Source organism: Thunnus thynnus, chromosome 10 (genome assembly GCF_963924715.1).
Source record: "Thunnus thynnus chromosome 10, fThuThy2.1, whole genome shotgun sequence".
Lineage (NCBI taxonomy): Eukaryota > Metazoa > Chordata > Actinopteri > Scombriformes > Scombridae > Thunnus > Thunnus thynnus.
The window spans coordinates 12,940,043-12,962,479 of NC_089526.1; the positions used below are offsets into that span (position 1 = coordinate 12,940,043).

Sequence of the window (22,437 nt, forward strand, 5' to 3'; positions counted from 1 at the left end):
ATCACATGTAACTCTATTTTTCCATAGAGCAAGACTTACATGTGTATGAGAACACTTCAGTGATATATGAGAACACAATAACTCCATGATCTTCTTTCCCTTTGAAGAAACAGTAGGTTTTGATCTCATTATTCTGATTTAGTGAAAAGAGAAATTTTGACTGGGAGAGCACTGTGTTTTTTTATACTGTAGGAATATTTTCTTTTGGTTTAGACCTGAAAACTACAATAGGCCAACTATTAATATTATTGACCATTGATTATACAAAGTCAATCAAAACAGCAACTCTTTGCCCTAATCAGTCGTTTTTTGTCTTGCAGATGCTTGAAAAATCATCACCAGCATCAAGAAGATGCCATTAAATGCCATTAAATTTGTACAGACATTCATGTTCCACAAAGGATGAATCCTATTTATTTTGATGACACCTTGACTTTTCCTCTAGCACCACTATGAGTATCACATTTGTAATTTTGAATGAAATGTCTCAACTATTGCCATGAACTTGCCACACAGGAATACCCCCCTCAGGATGAATTTGTTGATCCCTTAACTTTTCATATATCACCACCATCAGGTGAAATACTTTGATTTATGGCAAAATACCTGCAAGACTTTGCAATAACATTCCCAGAAGCCTCAGCTGTACCTTGTGTTTAGTACTAATGAACACAATTAGTTTGTCAAAACACTTAGTTTAGCTTGTGAACATCATACATTATCTGCTACATGTCGGCATTGTCATTGTAAGCATGTAAGCATGCTGATGTAAGCATTTAGCTCAAAACAGCACTGTGAGTACAGTCTACAGAGCTGCTAGCTCTAGACTCTTAAGGTGTATTCACATTACAGTGGAAAAATGAGATGATTGTGATTAGCAGGAGGACTGACTTTTGTGACAATCCTACAAGTTACAATGCTCATGTTGCTAGCAATAGATCACTACATAGACTCAAACTGTTGTTAACAAACAAGCAAATATCTTTATTGCCTGCAGGTCAATTTGTTATTGAACAGTTCTGAAAGTTCAGAAACACAAGTCATTAGCTTCAAAACCAATCTTCAGAAACCAATGGGTGACGTTATAGTGGCTACATCCATATGTGCCGCATTTCTTGGTTATATAACTTAAATTGTACCAGTCTTTCACGTATAGTAATAAAACAGAGTCAGATGTCTCGTGCAGCCAGTTCTGCTTTTTTTATTCATGATGTAGCAGACAGGACTCATCACCTGATTTCTCAACTTTGTCCAGTAAGGCCTTCAAGTTGATGCTGATTTTAATAAAGCTGTATTTTATGTACTCTAAATGTTTACTTGAATTCATACATTTGACTTTTATTCATATATATGCAACAAAAAATAACCCTGTTTAGTGTTTATAAGCAGTATACAAACATTTAATAAATTGTTTATTACACATTAAAATATAGTTGTGAGCACATGTAAGTGTTTATTAATGTATTTTTTTAACAACTATAACTCCTGTGGGCATCCATAAGTGGAGGCTGGTATATAAACAAGTAATAAATGACAATACAGTAAAACACAGTTATGATAATATAGAACACGTCATCATAGGAGAAGTTATAGTTATTGACAAATAGTATTGTACATTAATTACACTTAAAAATGGCCTGATGTCATTGCAACTTTTATTTTGTTTTATTGTGTGTTATAAACCATTTATTAAATGTTTATAGTGTATACTGCGTATAAATGGTACTTAGGGGGACTTAAAGTAAAGTATAACAGAAATATTCAGGAAATAACCTTCACCAGGTTATTTCCTGACAACTTTGGTGATAACTTGACTTTTCATCTAATGCCATAATCAGTTATTAATTTACTGTTTTTGTTTTTTCCCCCAGATTTGCGAAGCAGGAAAAGCAGGTGAAAATAACACCATTTATGATGGTTCCATTTCATTAATTGTCCTGAAACTGGAAATTACAGATGTGGAAAATGTGCACACTGTTCAAACACATTTGATACCAAGACATTTAATCACCCTCAAACAGGAAAGAAATATGACATAAAAGAATTCATTAACTGTCTCTCTACACATGTCATATACATCTTAAAATGCCCATGTGGCTTAATGTATGTAGGCCAAACAAAGCGCCATCTCAAACTGAGAGTTGCTGAACATAATAAGGCTGCCATTAGAAATGGTAATATGGATTATGCCATTGCTAGACACTACAAGGAGAAAAACCATGGGTCGGCTACATCCCTAAAATTTATTGGCATAGAAAGAGTGCGACCCAATCCAAGAGGTGGTAACTTGATTAACCAGCTCTTAAGAAGGGAGGCATTTTGGATTTATGAATTCAATACTATTGAACCTTATGGACTTAATGAAACACAGGATTTGAGTTCATTTCTGTGATATGAAAATGTTAACCATATGATACATAGTATTTGAGCTCTTTCTGTGATATGAGTATGTTAACTTTATGAAACACAGGATTTGAGTTTTCGTCTGAGATAAGAAAAATATTAACTTTTATTTCTCTCCACAGGCTATTTGGACTCTTAGGGAGAGATGAGCCACTAGGTCCCCTGGCACTCACCCTTCCCATTTAGTGATGTAGAGGGACAGCTGTAGGACCTGTAGTCCATTCTGCTTAGGGAATTTTACCCATCCTATTCAGTCAGTTGTTTATGGGATGTAATGAAGTTTAATTATATAAAATGGTGAAATCCTTGTAACTTTGTGCAACATTAATCATGTCATGTTTTTTGTAATACATATATTTTCATTTTCGTGCCACTTTGAGAAAATGAAGACTGTGGTAATTAGTCATGTGACTCAAATGTATTTATCATACCTGAGTACTCAGCAGTTGTACTGAGCGAACCTGAAGAAGCTACAGGTGAAACGCGTTGTTCGCTCTTAATAAAGTCACAGTAAAGTCATTACAGTGTGTGGTGGTTAATTTTGATTTTCACCTTATATGTTCCTGTCACCGACCAGAACCTGTCTGAAAATACTGGCTGTTCATGGGGAGTTCTGTCCTGTTTAAATCTTATCTTTGAATCATCAGGTCATTTATAAAGAAATGCTTACAGTGTTGATGTTCATATTAAGGTTTCTCATCTACTTTCCAGGCAGGCTTTTAGAGCACTGTTTATTTAGTGAGATGTTACAAAGGGATGTTTCAGATTTGAACAAATAAGATGATGCCATGAGTCACTATTGCTCACCATAAGATCATGAGATTTTCACTGGTTGTAATATCAGTGCATGAGCACATTAATCCAGTTGCGTGAATTCACATATTCTGTGGCTGGAAATATTCCAGCTGGTTGGCAACACAACAGAATGCATCATATTTATTGTTTTACACCCGGGTCTCCTCTCAACCTTTTTGTATCACAGAACTTTTTTGTTAATAATTGATGAATAATTGCACTACTGCTACTGTTATTGACAAAAAACTGTTTTGCATGATGTTTCATAAGTTTCTGTATGTATCTTTCAGGGATATCAGGCTTTTATCCTCGCATGTATTGAGAACTAATATCAACATAACATTAAACATAACACAAGAAACATAAATATTGTATCTTAAAGTGACTTGCTAAAAGTGCACATTACTCATACAAGTGTAGTCCAGTTTTTTTATTAGTATAAGAGCAAGCATCTGGCTGCACACTGTACAAAAAAAAACAATGTACATACATTTTAGTACAAACATACATTTCTTATTATTAAAAAAAAGCTTCTTTTTTTTTTTTTACTAGGTTTGGGGCGTTTAGCTCAGCAGAAAGTGAAAGTTCCTCCTTCTGTTAGAATTATGATCTAACACATCTATCAGCAAATTGTAGATCAAGACTTTCTCATGGATTGTGTTAAAGCATTTCATGTGAGTCCAGGTTTAACCAAAGGAGCTGGTGTGTTGCCAGATGGACCTGTGACTGCAGCTGTGGGAGGGACAGTGATGTTCAACACAACAATGACTCCACAAGAAAAGACATTTCTGTCAGTGGCCTGGAGTGTTATTATTAACAATACTGAAAGACCTATCATAATTTTTTTAATTTGAGGCTATCTCTGTCATAAGAACACTATGTGAGAGGATCAAACCGATCAGCAGAACAGTCCAATCAGCCTGTTCTGCTGATCTGTCTCCTGATCCTCTGCTCAGTTCATGTGGCTCCTGAATAGAGGCCTGTTGTCTAATACTGGACAAGTGCTTATAGTCTGATTAACATTCAGACAAGTCCGAGTGGTAACTACAACTGACAGGCCTTTAAAAACAGAACTCTGAGATATGAAACATGTCAGCATTCAGTTTTCTCTATAGTGGGTAATTTGGCATTAACAAGTTTTGTGGACCACTCAAAGCGCTTTTACACTACATGTCAACATTCACCCATTCACACACACATCCGAACACTGATGGCAAAGGCTGCCGTGCAAGGTGCCAACCTGCTCATCAGGAGAATTTTTTCTAATGCACACACTAGGGATGTGCAGAGAGCCCAGTATTTGTATTTGTATTTGTATTTGTATTTGAACAAAAGTGGAAAGAGAAATCCTGTTTTTGTTTTTATTACGCTCTTAATTTTAGAAAATTTAAGCTTTACAATAAGTGTTGAATAAACTACCTTACGAAGGAGGTCCCCACACTGGTCTCGAACTGGAGTCTCCCAGATCATAGGTGACTGTGCCGACTACTGAGCTAAAACTTTACTCATTGCCTCATTGCAGACAGACCTCAACTTATTTATACAGCCATAACACAGAGACAGCACACTGTGTAACATGTAGGGAGAAACTTCAAAGGCGATTATTGCTTTGCACTTTTCATTTATTGCCTATTTTTTACAACCTAACTTTGTGGAAAGGCAAAAGGGAACAACAGGTTATGGAGAGTCCATTGGGAGCACTTCACATGTGTCAGTAGCTCAGCTTTATCTCTGGTGAACACCCCCAACTCCGGCAGTGATGTCCAAATGAGGAAATGTGCGTCACGTAGCAGGTGGATGTAACTCCCCTCGTTGAGACCTGCTGGTAGACGAAACAGCGGAGCAGAGGAGAAAGACTGAGATAGCAATGTAACCGATCTGCATGCTAGTATTTGACATGTTTTTTTTTCATTCAGAAAACAAATAATTTTTAAAATATTTGTATGAAACAAATATTAGTAAAAAAAAAAAAAAACACAATTTGTGCTTTGCCGAATAATGTATTTGTATAAAGGCACATCTCTACAAGAAAGTTTCCCAAAGACGTCTGACTTCTTCTGCACCAACAAGTGATACATTTGTTATAGAATGCTGAGATGAGAAGCATGATTCATTCAACAGTCAGGTGAATGCTTTGTGATGACCCTGTAATCTCTGTAACCATATTATATATGCATTTTAATGCAACATTTACCATTAGCCATGATATAAACCCTCCTCAGCTGAGTTTGTGTGGCTAAAATTGCAAGGTGAAGTGATAATGCATTTTCTTTTGTTTCATTTCACACAGTCTCGGAGAAAGCTGGTGGTCTTTCAGCTGGTGTTATCGCTGGAATAGTTATTGCATGTTTCCTGGTTGTTGGTGGAGCTTTGGGTGGAGGCTTATATATTTATAAAATAAGTAAGTGAAACATAGCCATAATAATAACATACTTTTATTTTTTCATGTATTGATGAGAACTGAATTCCCTTGTAAGTGGTAAAAGTGATTGACTTTATCTTAATTCTAATTCAACATTAATCTAACCAAACATTGCCCGCACGCTGAATATCCACTGGACTCTTCCATTGCTACCTCAGCCGAAATTCAGAATAGAATCTTATCATGAAGCTTAGATTGGGTTGCTGTGGTCACTGTTCAGAAATGTAATATAAAACCAATAATTCAACTTAAAAATGCTTTATTTCAATATTCAGAGTCAACAACACTGCTCAGCCACAAAACACAGGTTGGTATTCATCTGATAATTTAATCTTCTCTGAGCTTAGGCTACCACAATACTGTAGCAACATAGACAAAATAAAGAATAAAATAGAAATGAACATATGGATAATCGTATGTAACAAAACTTTATTTTTCCATAGAGCAAGACTTAAATGTGTATGATAACATTTCAGTGATATATGAGAACACAATAAAAACTCTATGATCTTCTTTCCCTTTGAAGGAACAGTAAGTTTTTAATTCATTATTCTGATTTAGTGAAAAGATAAACATTTATTTTTATGAGGAGAGCGCTATGATTTTTATACTGTAGAAATATTTTCTCTTAGTTTAGATCTGAAAACTAAAATAGGCCAACTATTAATATTATTGACCATTGATTATATAAAATCTATCAAAACAGCAACTCTTTGCCCTAATCAGCTGTTTTTTGTTTTGCAGATGCTTGAAAAATCATCACCAGCATCAAGAAGACACCATTATTGTTTTTTTATGGGAGGCAATGTCAGTCAGTCAGTCGGTCCAATACTTTGGTCCAAACTGAAATATCTCAGCAGTTATTGCCATTAAATTTCCACAAAGGATGCATCCTATTTACTTTGATGACACCTTGACTTTTCCTCTAGCACCACTGTGAGTTTCACATTTGCAGTTTTGAATGAAATGTCTCAACCATTGCAACTAGGACATTCTAGCCTGTAAATAACAATTGAAGTTTTACAATTAACGAAATGATTAATGGTGAACTCCGTTTGAGATGTAAAATCCATAAATGTCTTGGTCTGTATTACATTTGTACAGTGGTTACAGTGGTTACATTTGTAGGACCCCTTGGGTTTTGGACCTAACCATGTTTGTTGAGTGTTTGGTTGTAGATAACTGTGTACCAGTTTATCTTGTAGATTAGGGCATCTCCTGAAACTTAATTAATTAATCGTGGTTCAGGGAAGATCTGACTAAGTGTACTATCACTTTCTACAATACCCCAATTTCTATTTATTATCCGTTTAATGTTTTCTGCCTCTGTGCACTCTATATTTTGTTTGTTTGGGAGCATTTCTTTGTAGTAAAGTTTGTCTGTCCAGATGTTTGGCTCTAGTGCATCCTTTCTGTGGGATAGTGTTTCTATATCAACGTTCCTGAAAGCATGACACCATTTCCTTTGATTTAGCCTCAAACTCCTCTTCGTGGTCACAAATTCTCCGAACTCGTTGGAACTGGCCATAAGGCACATTCTCTTTGAGCCACTTAGGATGAAAGCTCTTAGCATATAATATGGTGTTTCTGTCTGTGGGTTTCCTAAATATAGATGTATGTAAAGTCCCTTGATTATCTTCAAATAAATAGATAGATAGTAAGATCTAAAAAATGCATGCTCTCCTTGCTGTAATCTAGGGACAACTTAATGTTTGGGTTAAAAAAAACATGGAAGGCTTGTAGTTCTGCCTCTGATCTGGACCAAAACAAACAAACATCATCAATACACCGTCCCCATAAAGTAGGACATACAGTCCCACAAAATACAGAGCAAAATGGCAGCCATTGGAAGACCACCCTGAATAAACCACTGACTGTTTAGTCATGTCAAAGCATTGTGCTGCTAGTTTTTTTTTTTCATAATAAAAACAGAATTCTTTATCCAACAAATACCTGACATTGTATTGCTTTACAGTTCATAGTCTATTTTATCAATGATTAACAGCACAATGATGTAGGTCAACTTTTAAACCTTAAAGGAAGGATGATAAGAAAGCTCCAATAACACATTACTTCCTTATTAGTCTTCATATACTGAGATCTGCATTCTTATACTGAAACCAGTCGAGGGAAAGTTAAGGAGTTTGACACAAATCTTTTCTCTCTCACAAATCTCTCTTTCTTTGTCTTACTTGATGATACTTCAGATGAAATGGAAAGAGCTGTGACACATTTCATCCTCCTGGGAGTCATCTCAGGTGAGCTCTTATCACTGGACACAGCACGTTTAAAATGTTTTTCTATCTGTTTTTGAAAACCTAATACAACCAAAGGCAATTTTACACATATTGTCTCAATTTTTAAAATATTATCCTTGAATTTATTATTGAAGTTATTGATGATGAAATGCTCGCAGTGTTGATGTTGATATTAAGGTTTTACAGTGTCTGATTACATCTACAGTATTTTACAGATAGGCTTGCTTTTAGAGCACTGTTTAGTTAAGGTGATTACAAAGGGACAGTACAACCTGTCAGCAGCTTCAGCTGTAGCTGTGAGTCACCTAAACTTTATTGATTGGCTTATTTCTGTTTTCAGAAAATAGACATTCATACCAAATGCTTATAAGAAGTTTACTGACTTGAAAAGTGTCATCAGCCTTGTACAGCCAATATTTAAAGACAGACATGTTTTAAGAGATGTAAAAATACTGAATTACTTTGAATAACAGTTTTTGACTGACATGGTTTTCCCAAAAGGAAAAGTTCAGTTAACTTGTTAAACTATATAAATATGAGCATGGATATATGAATATGCAAATGTTGTTTTAACATTTTAAAATTTTGACTGCTGGACACAAGACATCTCCTACTTCACTGTAAAGTCCATCATCGGTGTATGTACACTGGGCGCTTTGAGTCTCCACTTCAAACTTCTGTAAATTGCATACTGGACCACAATTAGCTCCAAACTAGTTTTGATGTCACAAATCATGTTTGTAATCATGTTTGGTGATCACAGAGAAACTTTCCACTTTCAGCAGATGAATGTGAAAACAGGTTTCTGGAGTCAAACTCTGCACATATATACAATCAATCTGCATAGTGAAGGTCAAACATCCAACTGAAGGAACAATAAGAAAAACATATGATTTGACTTTATGGGGGACTTTATTATATAAAGTTTGTTATGTTTATTAGAAAAAAATAAATTGTCCCATTGGCTCTTTTTGTGCACTGATTTCAGTCCTTCTCAAGCATGTAACTGTCTCCTCCAGGTTTAACCAAAGGAGTTGATGTGTTGCCAGATGGACCTCTGAATGCAGCTGTTGGAGGGACAGTGATATTCAACACAACACTGACTCCACCAGAAAAACCATTTCTGGCAGTGGCCTGGAGTGTCATTATTAACAATACTGAAAGACTTATCATAACCTCCACCTCTTCAAACACTGGCCCAGAGTATGAAGGCAGGATCACCCTCTACAGAGCTACTGGATCTCTGGAGCTCAGGGATCTGACTCTTAATGACAGTGGAAAGTACCTTGTTAGCATTATACCAGATGGAGGAGACCTGATAATAGGATCCACCGAACTGAAGATATTTGGTGAGAAGATGTTTCACATGAGCAGTAGTTTTAAATGTTGAATGGAGAATATAAATCACAAAAGAATTAAACTTCAAGAGCAATAATGTAATATAATTGACAAGAAATGATTACATTACATGATTCATGTTATCTGTGAAAATTTGGGGGACAGTTTTCCACAGCTAGTGAAATTAGGAGAATAGCAGCTTCATGCCTGAGATATGAAAAACCTAATGACAGGTGCACATCAGTGGAAGCTGTTCCATAGAGGCAGAGGAGGTTGATCCTCCTCTATTTTTTGAGAGGCAAAAGAGAGATCAAAATATAAAAAAGAATATTTGGTTGCAATAAACCATAAACCAAATCTCAGTATTTATAAAGTATTTTTTCTCTCTTCTTTGGAAAAAATCCATTGCTGAAATTCTGTTTAAAATGCTTCGACAGCGACACCTGCAGGACAGGAGGAGAAAGAGCAGTGTGTGAAGTGGTGGTGGTGGTGGTGGGGGGGGGGGGTTTCTTTAGTTCGTTTTAAGCTGAGCCGTATATTGAGTAATAAACTTAAAGTAGCTAGAATAACAAGTGTTAACTAGTGGTGTAACTGATTGTAGTTGATCCGTGATCCGTATGGATCGCCCCCACGGTTCAGCAGGCATATGAACTGCGGATTAATTGCAAAATTTAATGTCTCATTTAAGACAAAGTGAATAAACTGCTGTAAGTACAAGTCATGGACAGACAGTGTGTGGCTAACAGGGATTTTGAAGCTCAAACCAGCATCTAACGGGTCCGATGTGACATTTGAGTTATGTTTACCTGCTGTTTAATGTGCTGCAGCTGAGCAGCTAATTAGCATCTAGCTGCTAACTGACATTAGCGGTGAATGTTTGTTATCATCAAGTTTTGATGATGTGGACAGAGGCTGTTTCATTCACTGTTTAAAAGAGGAAGGTTTCATGCCTCATTTTGCAATAATTGAGCATTGAATATTATATATATTTTATTTTATTTTATTTCATTTAAACATTGGACATCTTAAATGTTTTCATTTAAGACCATGGGCAAAAGTTACTTGCTGTTTCTGGCTGTCAGTGTGTTATAGAATAAATGGAAAACAAAGTTTTATTTGTCTCCCCCCTTTTTTTTTCGCTGATCCTACTAATGATCTGATCCGTGACTCAAATCCGTGATACGATTCGAACCATGAGTTTTGTGGTCATGTTAACACCCCTAGTGTTAACATGTCAGCTTTGTAGACTATATTTTGTATATTGCACATATAGATAAGAGTGTGTAAATCATGTATTTGATACATGCATTAATACTTTCTGATGTGAACCTACACTTTTAGATCTGTGAATGTTTTTAGTGTTCAATCTTTCTAGTATTCAGCACTGATCTGAACCTGTATCACATTATAAGCTTTGTGCTACTTTATATATTTCTGTATACTAAGAAAATACATAGGAAACACGTGTAAATCATGTGATATGTTGTCTGTTTTTGATGAGAACATAAATTTGTTGTCACAATAGAACAGTACTATAAATTTGAATTTCACTTTTCACTAAAATGACACATTTGAACCACTCCATGGCTAAAATGAGCACTTCTTTGTTTATGCTAAATGTCTTTAAAGAAGCAGCCTTTTCACTACTCAGGGGTTTTTGTTTTTGAAAGCAAATTGTTTTATTGGCATATAAAATTGCCCCCCACCCCTCCGATTTCATCAGGTGGGACAATGATATAGTTTGACGTGGTTTGTTGTAAGATTCAATGTTGGCTTTCCTCCTGTCCTCGCCAATTTTTTGAGTCACCAGCTGCCACAGATGCACATATGCAGTATTGCTAGTTTTTCTGACATGCCTGATACGCAAGACAGCAGTTCATTTTATACATTCATGTAGTTGAATCCAATCTAATACAACTGTCATTCAATAAATCCTTACATTATGTGCTAATGAAATTTAGCTTTTGTTGAGATTGTGTCAGAGTCGAGTTGATTCAACCCTACAGTAATTTGGTAGTTTTAAGATATGTTGTGGTGCTGAATTATATTGAATGTTTACTAATGATCCATCACCATAATGTTCAGCCTAAGAAACTACCACAGAGTTGAATCAGTGCCTTAGCGACACAATGTCAACAGAAACTTAACCTGACTTTCCCTTTGACGTGTATATTGTAGCATTTTGTTTTTCACTCACAGTGTCAGTCTCCAATGTAACAGCAAATGCCAGCATTTTTTCCACAGTTTAGTGTAAAGGTTACTTGAAGTGTTTTCACTTCTGTGTTGAGTATGGTTTGTGTATGTCTAGTGAATAACAATTGTGAAACTATAACTGAATGTTACGCTGAGCTAAATTATTCACTACTGTTTTAGTAGCCCCAGAAGCTAATACAAAGCATGAAAATCTAGTCATGAATACTCATCATTGTATCATTAAGAGATTTTTTCACTGCTTCTACATTGCTACACTCTACTGAGCCATGCTCCCTTTGTTAGGTAGTGGCAAATATAAAACCACTGTGTTTTTCACCCACAGTGCCAGTCTCCAATGTAAAGGTAGAAGTCAGCAGCACAGACTTGGTGGAGTTCAACAGCTCTGTCATTCTTGTCTGCTTTTCTTCTGGATCCTCCCTCTCTTTCCTCTGGCTGAACGGCAGCTCTGAGGTTACAACCAGTGAGAGAGTTCAGCTCACTGATGGAAACTCCACTCTCACTATATTCAGTGTGACCCGCTATGACCAGGGACCGTACAGATGCAAAGTGTCCAATGCTGTCAGTGAAGGCATCAGTGATCCAGTAAATTTTTCCATCAGCTGTGAGTTACTAACTTACTCACTCACTATTTATCTAACAGTATCTGCATGCAAATCTTAGCTTGATTTATATTAGTGCCAAATGTTAGCAAGGTGTGGCCTTATGATACTCTTTGCTGTTTTGAACAATGCATTATGCAGGCTAAACTGATAACTGTAGACACTGAATGACTGTACGATTTAATAAAATCCAATAGAAGAGGCCTGCAGCCCTTTGTGAAAATTAACATGTTCACAATGTTTATTTTCAATGATGTTTTTAATATTCTGGTGTTTCTAATATTTCAAATGTTCTAGCACCTTTCAATCTAATGATATCTGGTGCAACACAACCACAAATTACAGCACCGTGTATACAAAAACATTATACAATTAGTGTCATTTAAATATTTTTTATCACATTGATGGTCTGTTACATTACATTGTGCAGGTGTTTCTTATTTTTTCTGGTGACTAGGTGTATAATGATGCAGTCGTGCATATTAATGAATCATGAGGCCTCACACTGTATCAAGCTGTTTGACTCAGTTATTTCTCATGATACTATGATTATAAATTTGCTGTTTCTGCTCCCCACATTCAGTTGGCCCAGAAAACATTAATTTGATGCTATCTCCAACACAAGAATACTATGTTGAAGGGTCAAGCATCAGCCTGTCCTGCTCAGCTGCCTCCAGACCCCCTGCTCAGTTTCAGTGGTTTCTGAATGGAGTCAAGCTGTCTGATACTGGACCAGAGCTCACACTGATTAACATTCGGGAGAGTCAGAGTGGGGACTACAGCTGTCAAGCCTTTAACAACAAAACTCTGAGATATCAAACATCTCAGCCTTCAGCTTTAACTGTACTGGGTAAGTTCGAGTAAAACATCTGTGTTTATTTATTTGTTGAGTCTGTAACACCTGCTATTAACATTGTGTCAAAGTACCAACAATACATATTTCTCTGTGATAATAGGACACAGCGGTTTTATTGTCCTGGCAAGTTCAAGTCAAGCTCAAGTCTGTCTCAACTGTTACATTCTTTATGAACACATAACAAGTTTAAATACAAGTTTTTTTTTTATTTCCTTTATTTATGACCATTACAATGACATACAGTGAATGGTTGTGCTAAATATTTGTGGTTTAAAAGAGGAGAAACACTAATAACATCTGTACATTAAGTACATTCCCGCACTAGATACTTGTCATTCAAATAGTGATATTGCAAACTTTGCCCTTACAGAGATAACGAGGAGGTCTCAGAATAAAAATATTTGAGGTGGTACCAAATGCCTGTTTGTCTGATGTGGTCAAAAGTAGAACAAGCTGAAGTTAGTTTCGGTACACAAATTTAGGACAATCATGAAGATAAATCACAATCACTAAGTAAATGTACGTGTTACAACTGCAAAATCTGGTCGGATCTGGAATTTTGTTGATAAGGAAATGGACGTTCAAACTAACATTTTCATGGAGAATGTAGGTATGGTCAATTATGCAAAATAAACTGTATGATCCAGAAACAATAAGCATTGCACTACTGCAAGTATTGAGGACAGTGTTGTTTATTAGACCATGGGAGCAGTTTCTACCAGAAGACAAAAATAAAACACACAGAGTGTGTGGAACAGCTGAACTAGTCCTCTCTGGTGCTTTTACCTTTCAATTTTAAGGCAATCAAGTCTCAAATATCCAAGTCTAACTGAAGAAAAGTCCAAGTCAAGTCTCAATTCTACAGCTCTGATACTGGACAGGAAAGTATTTATTACTTGCACTAGATGCGTATTGTCTGATTGTATGGTTGTTGCATTTAAATGTTAAACAAATAGTAGGAGAAGAAGGGAAACACAATCTTCAAGTAGATACAGTTGTTTCTATAATGGCACTGACACCAGTCAGAGATGAAACTTTTCTCCACAGTTTAGTGTAGAAGTTACGTGAAGTGTTTTCACATCTGTGTTGAGTATGGTTTGTGTATGTCTCGTGAATAACAATTGTGAAACTATAACTGAATGTTACGCTGAGCTAAATGATTCACTACTGTTTTAGTAGCCCCAGAAGCTAATACAAAGCATGAAAATCTAGTCATGAATACTCATCATTGTATCATTAACCTGAGATTTGTTCCCTGCTTCTACATTGCTGCTCTCTACTGAGCCATGCTGCCTTTGTTAGGTAGTGGCAAATATAAAACCACTGTGTTCTTCACCCACAGTGCCAGTCTCCAATGTAAAGGTAGAAGTCAGCAGCACAGACTTGGTGGAGTTCAACAGCTCTGTCAGTCTGTTCTGTTCTTCTTCTGGATCCTCCCTCTCTTTAATGTGGCTGAACGGCAGCTCTGAGATTAAACCCAGTGAGAGAGTTCAGCTCACTGATGGAAACTCCACTCTCACTATATTCAATGTGACCCGCTATGACCAGGGACCATACAGATGCAAAGTGTCCAATGCTGTCAGTGAAGGCATCAGTGATCCAGTAAATCTTTCCATCAGCTGTGAGTTACTAACTTACTCACTCACTATTTATCTAACAGTATCTGCATGCAAATCTTAGCTTGATTTATATTAGTGCCAAATATTAGCAAGGTGTGGCCTTATGATATTCTTTGCTGTTTTGAACAATGCATTATGCAGGATAAACTGACAACTGTAGACACTGAATGACTGTACAATTTAATAAAATCCAATAGAGCAGGCCCTCAGCCCTTTGTGAAACTTAAAATGTTCACAATGTTTATTTTCATTAGTGTTTTTAATATTCTGACATTTCTCGTATTTCAAATAACTTATTAGAAGCAGCTTTCAACCTAATGATATCTGGTGCAACACAACCACAAATTACAGCATTGTGTATAGAAAAACATTATACAGTTAGTGTCATTTAAATATTTTTTATGGCAGAGATGTTACATTACATTGTGCAGGTGTTTCTATTTTTTCTGGTGACTAGGTGTATAGTGATGCAGTCGTGCATATTAATGAATTATGAGGCTTCACACTGTGTCAAGCTGTTTGACTCAGTTATTTCTCATGATACTATGATTATAAATTGGCTGTTTCTGCTCCCCACATTCAGTTGGCCCAGAAAACATTAATTTGATGCTATTTCCAACACAAGAATACTATGTGGAAGGGTCAAACATCAGCCTGTCCTGCTCAGCTGTCTCCAGACCCCCTGCTCAGTTTCAGTGGTTTCTGAATGGAGTCAAGCTGTCTGATACTGGACCAGAGCTCATACTGATTAACGTTCAGGAGAGTCAGAGTGGGAACTACAGCTGTCAAGCCTTTAACAACAAAACTCTGAGATATCAAACATCTCAGCCTTCAGCTATAACTGTACTGGGTAAGTTTGAGTAAAACATCTGTGTTTATTTATTTGTTGAGTCTGTAACACCTGCTATTAACATTGTGTCAAAGTACCAATAATACATATCGTTGTGATAATAGGACACAGCAGTTTTATTGTCCTGGCAAGTTCAAGTCAAGCCCAAGTCTGTCTCAACTGTTACATTCTTTATGAACACATAACAAATTAAAATACAGGTTTTTTTATTTCCTTTAATGCGGATCATTACAATGACATACAGTGAATGGTTGTGCTAAATATTTGTGGTTTAAAAGAGGAGAAACACTAATAACATCTGTACATAAAGTATATTCATGCACTATACTCGTCATTCAAATAGTGATATTGCAAACTTTGCTCTTACAGAGATAACGAGGAGGTCTCAGAATAAAAAATGTTTGAGGTGGTACCAAATGCCTGTTTGTCTGATGTGGTCAAAAGTAGAACAAGCTGATGTTAGTTTTGGTACACAAATTTAGGACAATCATGAAGATAAATCACAATCACTAAGTAAATGTACGTGTTACAACTGCAAAATCTAGTTGGATCTGGAATTTTGTTGATGATAAGGAAATGGACGTTCAAACTAACATTTTCATGGAGAATGTAGGTATGGTCAATTATGCAAAATAAACTGTATGATCCAGAAACAATAAGCATTGCACTACTGCAAGTGCTGATGACAGTGTTGTTTATTAGGCCATGGGAGCAGTTTCTACTAGATGATTAAAATAAAACACACAGAGTGTGTGGAACAGCTGAACTAGTCCTCTCTGGTGCTTTTACCTTTCAATCTTAAGGCAATCAAGTCTCAAATATCCAAGTCTGACTGAAGAAAAGTCCAAGTCAAGTGTCAATTCAACAGCTCTGATACTGGACTGGAAAGTATTTATTACTTGCACTAGATGTGTATTGTCTGATTGTATAGTTGTTGTGTTTAAATGTTAAACAAATATTAGGAGAAGAAGGGAAACACAATCTTTAAGTAGATACAGTTGCTTCTATAATGGCACTGACACCAGTCAGAGATTAAACTTTTCTCCACAGTTTAGTGTAGAAGTTACATGAAGTGTTTTCACATCTGTATTGAGTATGGTTTGTGTATGTCTAGTGAATAACAATTGTGAAACCATGACTGAATCTTAAGATATAAGCTAAATGATTCACCACTGTTTTAGTAGCCCCAGAAGCTAATACAAAGCATGAAAATTTAGTCATGAATACTCATCATTGTATCATTAACCTTAGATTTGTTCCCTGCTTCTACATTGCTGCACTCTGCTGAGCCATGCTCTCTTTGTTAGGTAGTGGCAAATATAAAACAACTGTGTCTTTTCACCCACAGTGCCAGTCTCCAATGTAAAGGTAGAAGTCAACAACACAGACTTGGTGGAGTTCAACAGCTCTGTCAGTCTGTCCTGCTCTTCTTCTGGATCCTCCCTCTCTTTCGTCTGGCTGAACGGCAGCTCTGAGGTTAAACCCAGTGAGAGAGTTCAGCTCACTAATGGACACTCCACTCTCACTATATCCAGTGTGACCCGCTATGACCAGGGATCATACAGCTGCAAAGTGTCCAATGCTATCAATGAAGGCACCAGTGATCCAGTAAATCTTTCCATCAGCTGTGAGTTACTAACTTACTCACTCACTATTTATCTAACAGTATCTGCATGCAAATCTTAGCTTGATTTATATTAGTGCCAAATCTTAGCAAGGTGTGGCCTCGTGTTAATGACTTTTTATGATACTCTTTGCTCTTCTGAACAATGCATTATGCAGGCTAAACTGACAACTGTAGACACTGAATGACTGTACGATTTAATAAAATCCAATAGAAGAGGCCTTCAGCCCTTTGTGAAACTTAACATGTTCACAATGTTTATTTTCAATAGTGTTTTTAATATTCTGGTGTTTCTAATATTTCACATGTTCTTTTAGAAGCAGCTTTCAATCTAGTGATATCTGGTGCAACACAACCACAAATTACAGCACCGTGTATACAAAAACATTATACAGTTAGTGTCATTTAAATGTTTTTTATCGCAGGGATGGTCTGTTACATTACATTGTGCAGGTGTTTCTTATTTTTTCTGGTGACTAGGTGTATAGTGATGCAGTTGTGCATATTAATGAAGTATGAGGCTTCACACTGTATCAAGCTGTTTGACTCAGTTATTTCTCATGATACTATGATTATAAATTGGCTGTTTCTGCTCCCCACATTCAGTCGGCCCAGAAAACATTAATTTGATGCTATCTCCAACACAAGAATACTATTTGGAAGGGTCAAGCATCAGCCTGTCCTGCTCAGCAGCCTCCAGACCCCCTGCTCAGTTTCAGTGGTTTCTGAATGGAGTCAAGCTGTCTGATACTGGACCAGAGCTCACACTGATTAACATTCGGGAGAGTCATAGTGGGGACTACAGCTGTCAAGCCTTTAACAACAAAACTCTGAGATATCAAACATCTCAGCCTTCAGCTATAACTGTAGTGGGTAAGTTTGAGTAAAATATCTGTGTTTATTTATTTGCTGAGTCTGTAACACCTGCTATTAACATTGTGTCAAAGTACCAATAATACATATTTATGTGTGATAATAGGACACAGCGGTTTTATTGTCCTGGCAAGTTCAAGTCAAGCCCAAGTCTGTCTCAACTGTTACATTCTCTATAAACACATAACAAGTTAAAATACAAGTTTTTTTGTTTTGTTTAATGCGGATCATTACAATGAGATACAGTGAATGGTTGTGCTAAATATTTGTGGTTTAAAAGAGGAGAAACACTAATAACATCTGTACATAAAGTACATTCCTGCACTAGACACTCGTCATTCAAATAGTGACACTGCAAACTTTGCTCTTATAGAGATAACGAGGAGGTCTCAGAATAAAAAATGTTTGAGGTGGTACCAAATGCCTGTTTGTCTGATGTGGTCAAAAGTAGAACAAGCTGACGTTAGTTTTGGTACACAAATTTAGGACAATCATGAAGATAAATCACAATCACTAAGTAAATGTACGTGTTACAACTGCAAAATCTGGTCGGATCTGGAATTTTGTCGATGATAAGGAAATGGACGTTCAAACTAACATTTTCATGGAGAATGTAGGTATGGTCAATTAGGCAAAATAAACTGTATGGTCCAGAAACAATAAGCATTGCACTACTGCAAGTACTGAGGACAGTGTTGTTTATTAGGCCATGGGAGCAGTTTCTACTAGATGATTAAAATAAAACACGAAGAGTGTGTGGAACAGCTGAACTAGTCCTCTCTGGTGCTTTTACCTTTCAATTTTAAGGCAATCAAGTCTCACTGAAGAAAAGTCCAAGTCAAGTCTCAATTCTACAGCTCTGATACTGGACTGGAAAGTATTCATTACTTACACTAGATGCGTATTGTCTGATCATATGGCTTTTGTGTTCAAATGTTAAACAAATATTAGGAGATGAAGGGAAACACAATCTTTAAGATAAACCACTGTGTTTTTCATCCACAGTGCATGTGTCCAGTGTAAAGGTAAAAGTCAGCAGCACAGACTTGGTGGAGTTCAACAGCTCTGTCAGTCTGTCCTGCTCTTCCTCTGGATCCTCCCTCTCTTTCCTCTGGCTGAACGGCAGCTCTGAGGTTACAGCCAGTGAGAGAGTTCAGCTCATTGATGGAGGCTCCACTCTTAACATAGTCAATGTGGCCCACTATGATCAGGAACCATTCAGGTTTCATGTGTTTAATAATTTCCGTAATGACATCAGTGACCCTGTAAACTTCTCCATCAGCTGTGAGTTCCAACCTGCTATATAGATGCAAACAAAACCGAACTTCAAAGCAGATAATATTATGATGCAGTTATGAACCTTTACACTGACACATTTTCAGTACATTGCGAACATTACTTTTTGGCCAAGTTTTTGCTGGGTTTTATTCCACATATGCAACACTCTGCAGATGGCCCAGAAAATGAATTTGACGCTATCTCTTTCATAAGAACACTATGTGAATGGATCAAATGTCTTCAGACTCCCTGCTCAGTTTATGTGGCCTCTGAATAGAGAACTGCTGTCTGATACTGTATCAGTGCTTATAATCTCATTAACATTCAGACAAGTCAGAGTGGTAACTACAACTGACAGGCCTTTAAAAACAGAACTCTGAGGTATGAAACATCTCAGCACTCAGTTATCTCTATACTGTGTAAGTTGGAATTAATACATTGTGTGGATATAGTATAGTGATATAGGTGATATACTGTATGTCCACTGTCATAATTTGTAGGTGGACAAAGTAAATTCATCATCATTTCTGTATCTTTTGCAGTAAAATAATCAAGAAAAAACATATCTTACACACTTTTGAATTTAACATTTGAATGCTTGACCTTGCAGGCTAACCTTTTTCACTTCCTGTTTTTTCTAATGCCATAATGTGAAGTTGAAAATATGAAAATGTCACTCCAATTGAAAATGTACATGTTTTAACATAATTTAAGGATTTCAAGCTCCATTGAGACTCTTGTACCACAATATTTGGCTGAATGGAAACAAATAACACGAAAAAGGTTACAAGTGTTGCAACTATTGACTGCTTGAGTCAATGTTGGAGGATCTTTTGATTTTGATATAACTGTTATGGTCTCCATTATTCAGTGTAGTGAAGTCAATTCTATGTCAAAAACAAGGACATTTCCCAGTGTCCTTGTTTTTATATAAGACTTTGGGATGTTCAAGACTGTAAATGTTAAATGAACTCAGTCAACCTTTATGTTACTTTTGTTTTCACACAAAATCCTTTATGTTTTGCCCAACAGAGAGAATTTCTGGTGTTAGTATCACATCAACAGACCAAACGATTGAGGGGAACTCTGTCAACCTGACCTGCGATGGTGTTGGCTCTGACTTTACCAGAGAGTGGATGAAGGACGGGTCCTCACTGACTCTGGCTGACAACATGACACTTTACGACGAGAAGAGAGTGTTGTCTTTTCTCTCTCTGAAGAGAACAGACAGTGGAGAATATTTGTGTAAAATCAGCAACCCCGTCAGCTTTGAGGAAGCTAAATACAGCATGGTTGTTAACTGTAAGTAACACATAGTGCAGTATATATGGCCCTGTAACACATGATTTTCAAGTCAGTTATTGAGCATTTTTTCTATTCTTTATTAGTTTTTTCCCCCAATCAATGTACTGTGTAAAAAACACATTATTTGTGCTGGTGTAAGAACTTTCCAAGTATTTGTTTTCAGATGGACCAGAGGATGTTCAAATCACAGGACAAAGTTGGATAAACGTTGGAGAGACCTTAAACTTAGCCTGCTCTGCTGCGTCCACACCATCTGCCAGTTACACCTGGTCACTGAACGGGATAGAGATATTAAACAATTCTGCTGTGTTCACCAAAAACATGACTGAACTTTCTGACAGTGGCATCTACACCTGTCAAGCACTGAATAATAAAACTGGGAGAACGTCATCTGCAGAACATCAATTGTCTGTAACAGGTACGTAGATTTTGTTAATTGCAGATTTTAACTCTTTGACATTGCGACTAACTTACAGAATTATACCTCTAATAATGTGAAGAGTAACAGGCTTCCTAAAGATACTACTTACAGTTTTTATTACTATCACCTAAATAAAAATAAAGTAATAACTGGGAGAACATCATCTGGGGAGCGTAAATTATCTGTAGAAGGTAAAGTTCAACTGTTTGTCAATGTTTATTCATATATTTTGCAATATAAATTGCAAGGTGAAGTGATAATACTATTTCTTTTGTATTATTTCACACATTCCCAGAGAAAGCTGGTGGTCTTTCAGCTGGTGCCATCGCTGGAATAGTTATTGCATGTTTCCTGGTTGTTGGAGGAGCTTTGGGTGGAGGCTTATATATTTATAAAAAAAAGTAAGTGAAAAAGAACCATCATAATAACATGTTTTTCTCTTAATATTTTCTCCAAATTCAAAATACAGTCTTATCATGACACTTAGATTGGATTGCCGTGGTTACTGTTCAGAAATGTAATTTAAAACCAATGATTCAACCTAACAATGCTTTATTTCAATATTTAGAATCAACAACAATGCTCGGCCACAAAACACAGGTTGGTATTCATCTGATAACTTAATCTTTTCTGGGCTTAGGCTATACTATACTGTAGCAACATAGACAAAATAAAGAATAAAGTAGAAATGAACATATGGATAATCACATGTAACTCTATTTTTCCATAGAGCAAGACTTACATGTGTATGAGAATACTTCAGTGATATATGACAACACAATAACTCCATGATCTTCTTTCCCTTTGAAGGTACAGTAAGTTTTGATCTCATTATTCTGATTTAGTGAAAAGAGAAATTTTGACTGGGAGAGCACTGTGTTTTTTTATACTGTAGGAATATTTTCTTTTGGTTTAGACCTGAAAACTACAGTAGGCCAACTATTAATATTATTGACCACTGATTATACAAAGTCAATCAAAACAGCAACTCTTTGCCCTAATCAGTTGTTTTTTGTCTTGCAGATGCTTGTAAAATCATCACCAGCATCAAGAAGATGCCATTAAATGCCATTAAATTTGTACAGACATTCATGTTCCACAAAGGATGAATCCTATTTATTTTGATGACACCTTGACTTTTCCTCCAGCACCACTATGAGTATCACATTTGTAGTTTTGAATGAAATGTCTCAACTATTGCCATGAACTTGCCACACAGGAATACCCCCCTCAGGATGAATTTGTTGATCCCTTAACTTTTCATATATCACCACCATCAGGTGAAATACTTTGATTTATGGCACATTGCAATAACATTCCCAGAAGTCTCAGCTGTACCTTGTGTTTAGTACTAATGAACACAATTAGTTTGTTAAAACACTTAGTTTAGCTTGTGAACATCATACATTATCTGCTACATGTCGGCATTGTCATTGTAAGCATGTAAGCATGCTGATGTAAGCATTTAGCTCAAAACAGCACTGTGAGTACAGTCTACAGAGCTGCTAGCTGTAGACTCTTAAGGTGTATTCACATTACAGTGGAAAAATGAGATGATTGTGATTAGCAGGTGGACCGACTT

At 36.5% G+C, this 22,437-nt stretch overlaps 1 protein-coding gene and 1 long non-coding RNA gene across 3 annotated transcripts; both read left to right on the forward strand.

The window, feature by feature from the left end:
* Window positions 1–22: 22 nt before the first annotated feature.
* LOC137191175 (uncharacterized) lies at window positions 23–2,955 on the forward strand. The gene is made up of 3 exons (XR_010930363.1): window positions 23–112; window positions 321–1,893; window positions 2,526–2,955. It is a non-coding gene; the product is annotated as an uncharacterized lncRNA (long non-coding RNA).
* A 4,775-nt stretch (window positions 2,956–7,730) lies between these two features.
* LOC137191174 (carcinoembryonic antigen-related cell adhesion molecule 5-like) lies at window positions 7,731–22,126 on the forward strand. 2 transcript variants are annotated; one of them, XM_067601054.1, is made up of 14 exons: window positions 7,731–7,878; window positions 8,898–9,227; window positions 11,753–12,031; window positions 12,613–12,879; window positions 14,228–14,506; window positions 15,088–15,354; window positions 16,703–16,981; window positions 17,585–17,851; window positions 20,162–20,431; window positions 20,598–20,852; window positions 21,151–21,256; window positions 21,424–21,455; window positions 21,586–21,665; window positions 21,879–22,126. In XM_067601054.1, exons 1-13 carry the CDS (start codon window positions 7,833–7,835, stop codon window positions 21,645–21,647), a joined length of 2,739 nt encoding a protein of 912 aa, XP_067457155.1. In that variant the 5' UTR covers window positions 7,731–7,832; the 3' UTR covers window positions 21,648–21,665; window positions 21,879–22,126. The 2 variants fall into 2 exon arrangements, with proteins under 2 accessions (XP_067457155.1, XP_067457156.1); XM_067601055.1 differs by lacking the exons at window positions 16,703–16,981; window positions 17,585–17,851.
* Window positions 22,127–22,437: the final 311 nt, after the last annotated feature.

Excerpts from the sequence above, each read along its gene's own strand:
- LOC137191174 (XM_067601054.1), top strand. The coding sequence starts at position 7,833 with ATGGAAAGAGCTGTGACACATTTCATCCTCCTGGGAGTCATCTCAG. Across the intron at positions 7,879-8,897 it reads CCTCCTGGGAGTCATCTCAG|GTTTAACCAAAGGAGTTGAT; the intron begins GTGAGCTCTTAT and ends TGTCTCCTCCAG. Across the intron at positions 21,257-21,423 it reads TTATATATTTATAAAAAAAA|AATCAACAACAATGCTCGGC; the intron begins GTAAGTGAAAAA and ends TTCAATATTTAG.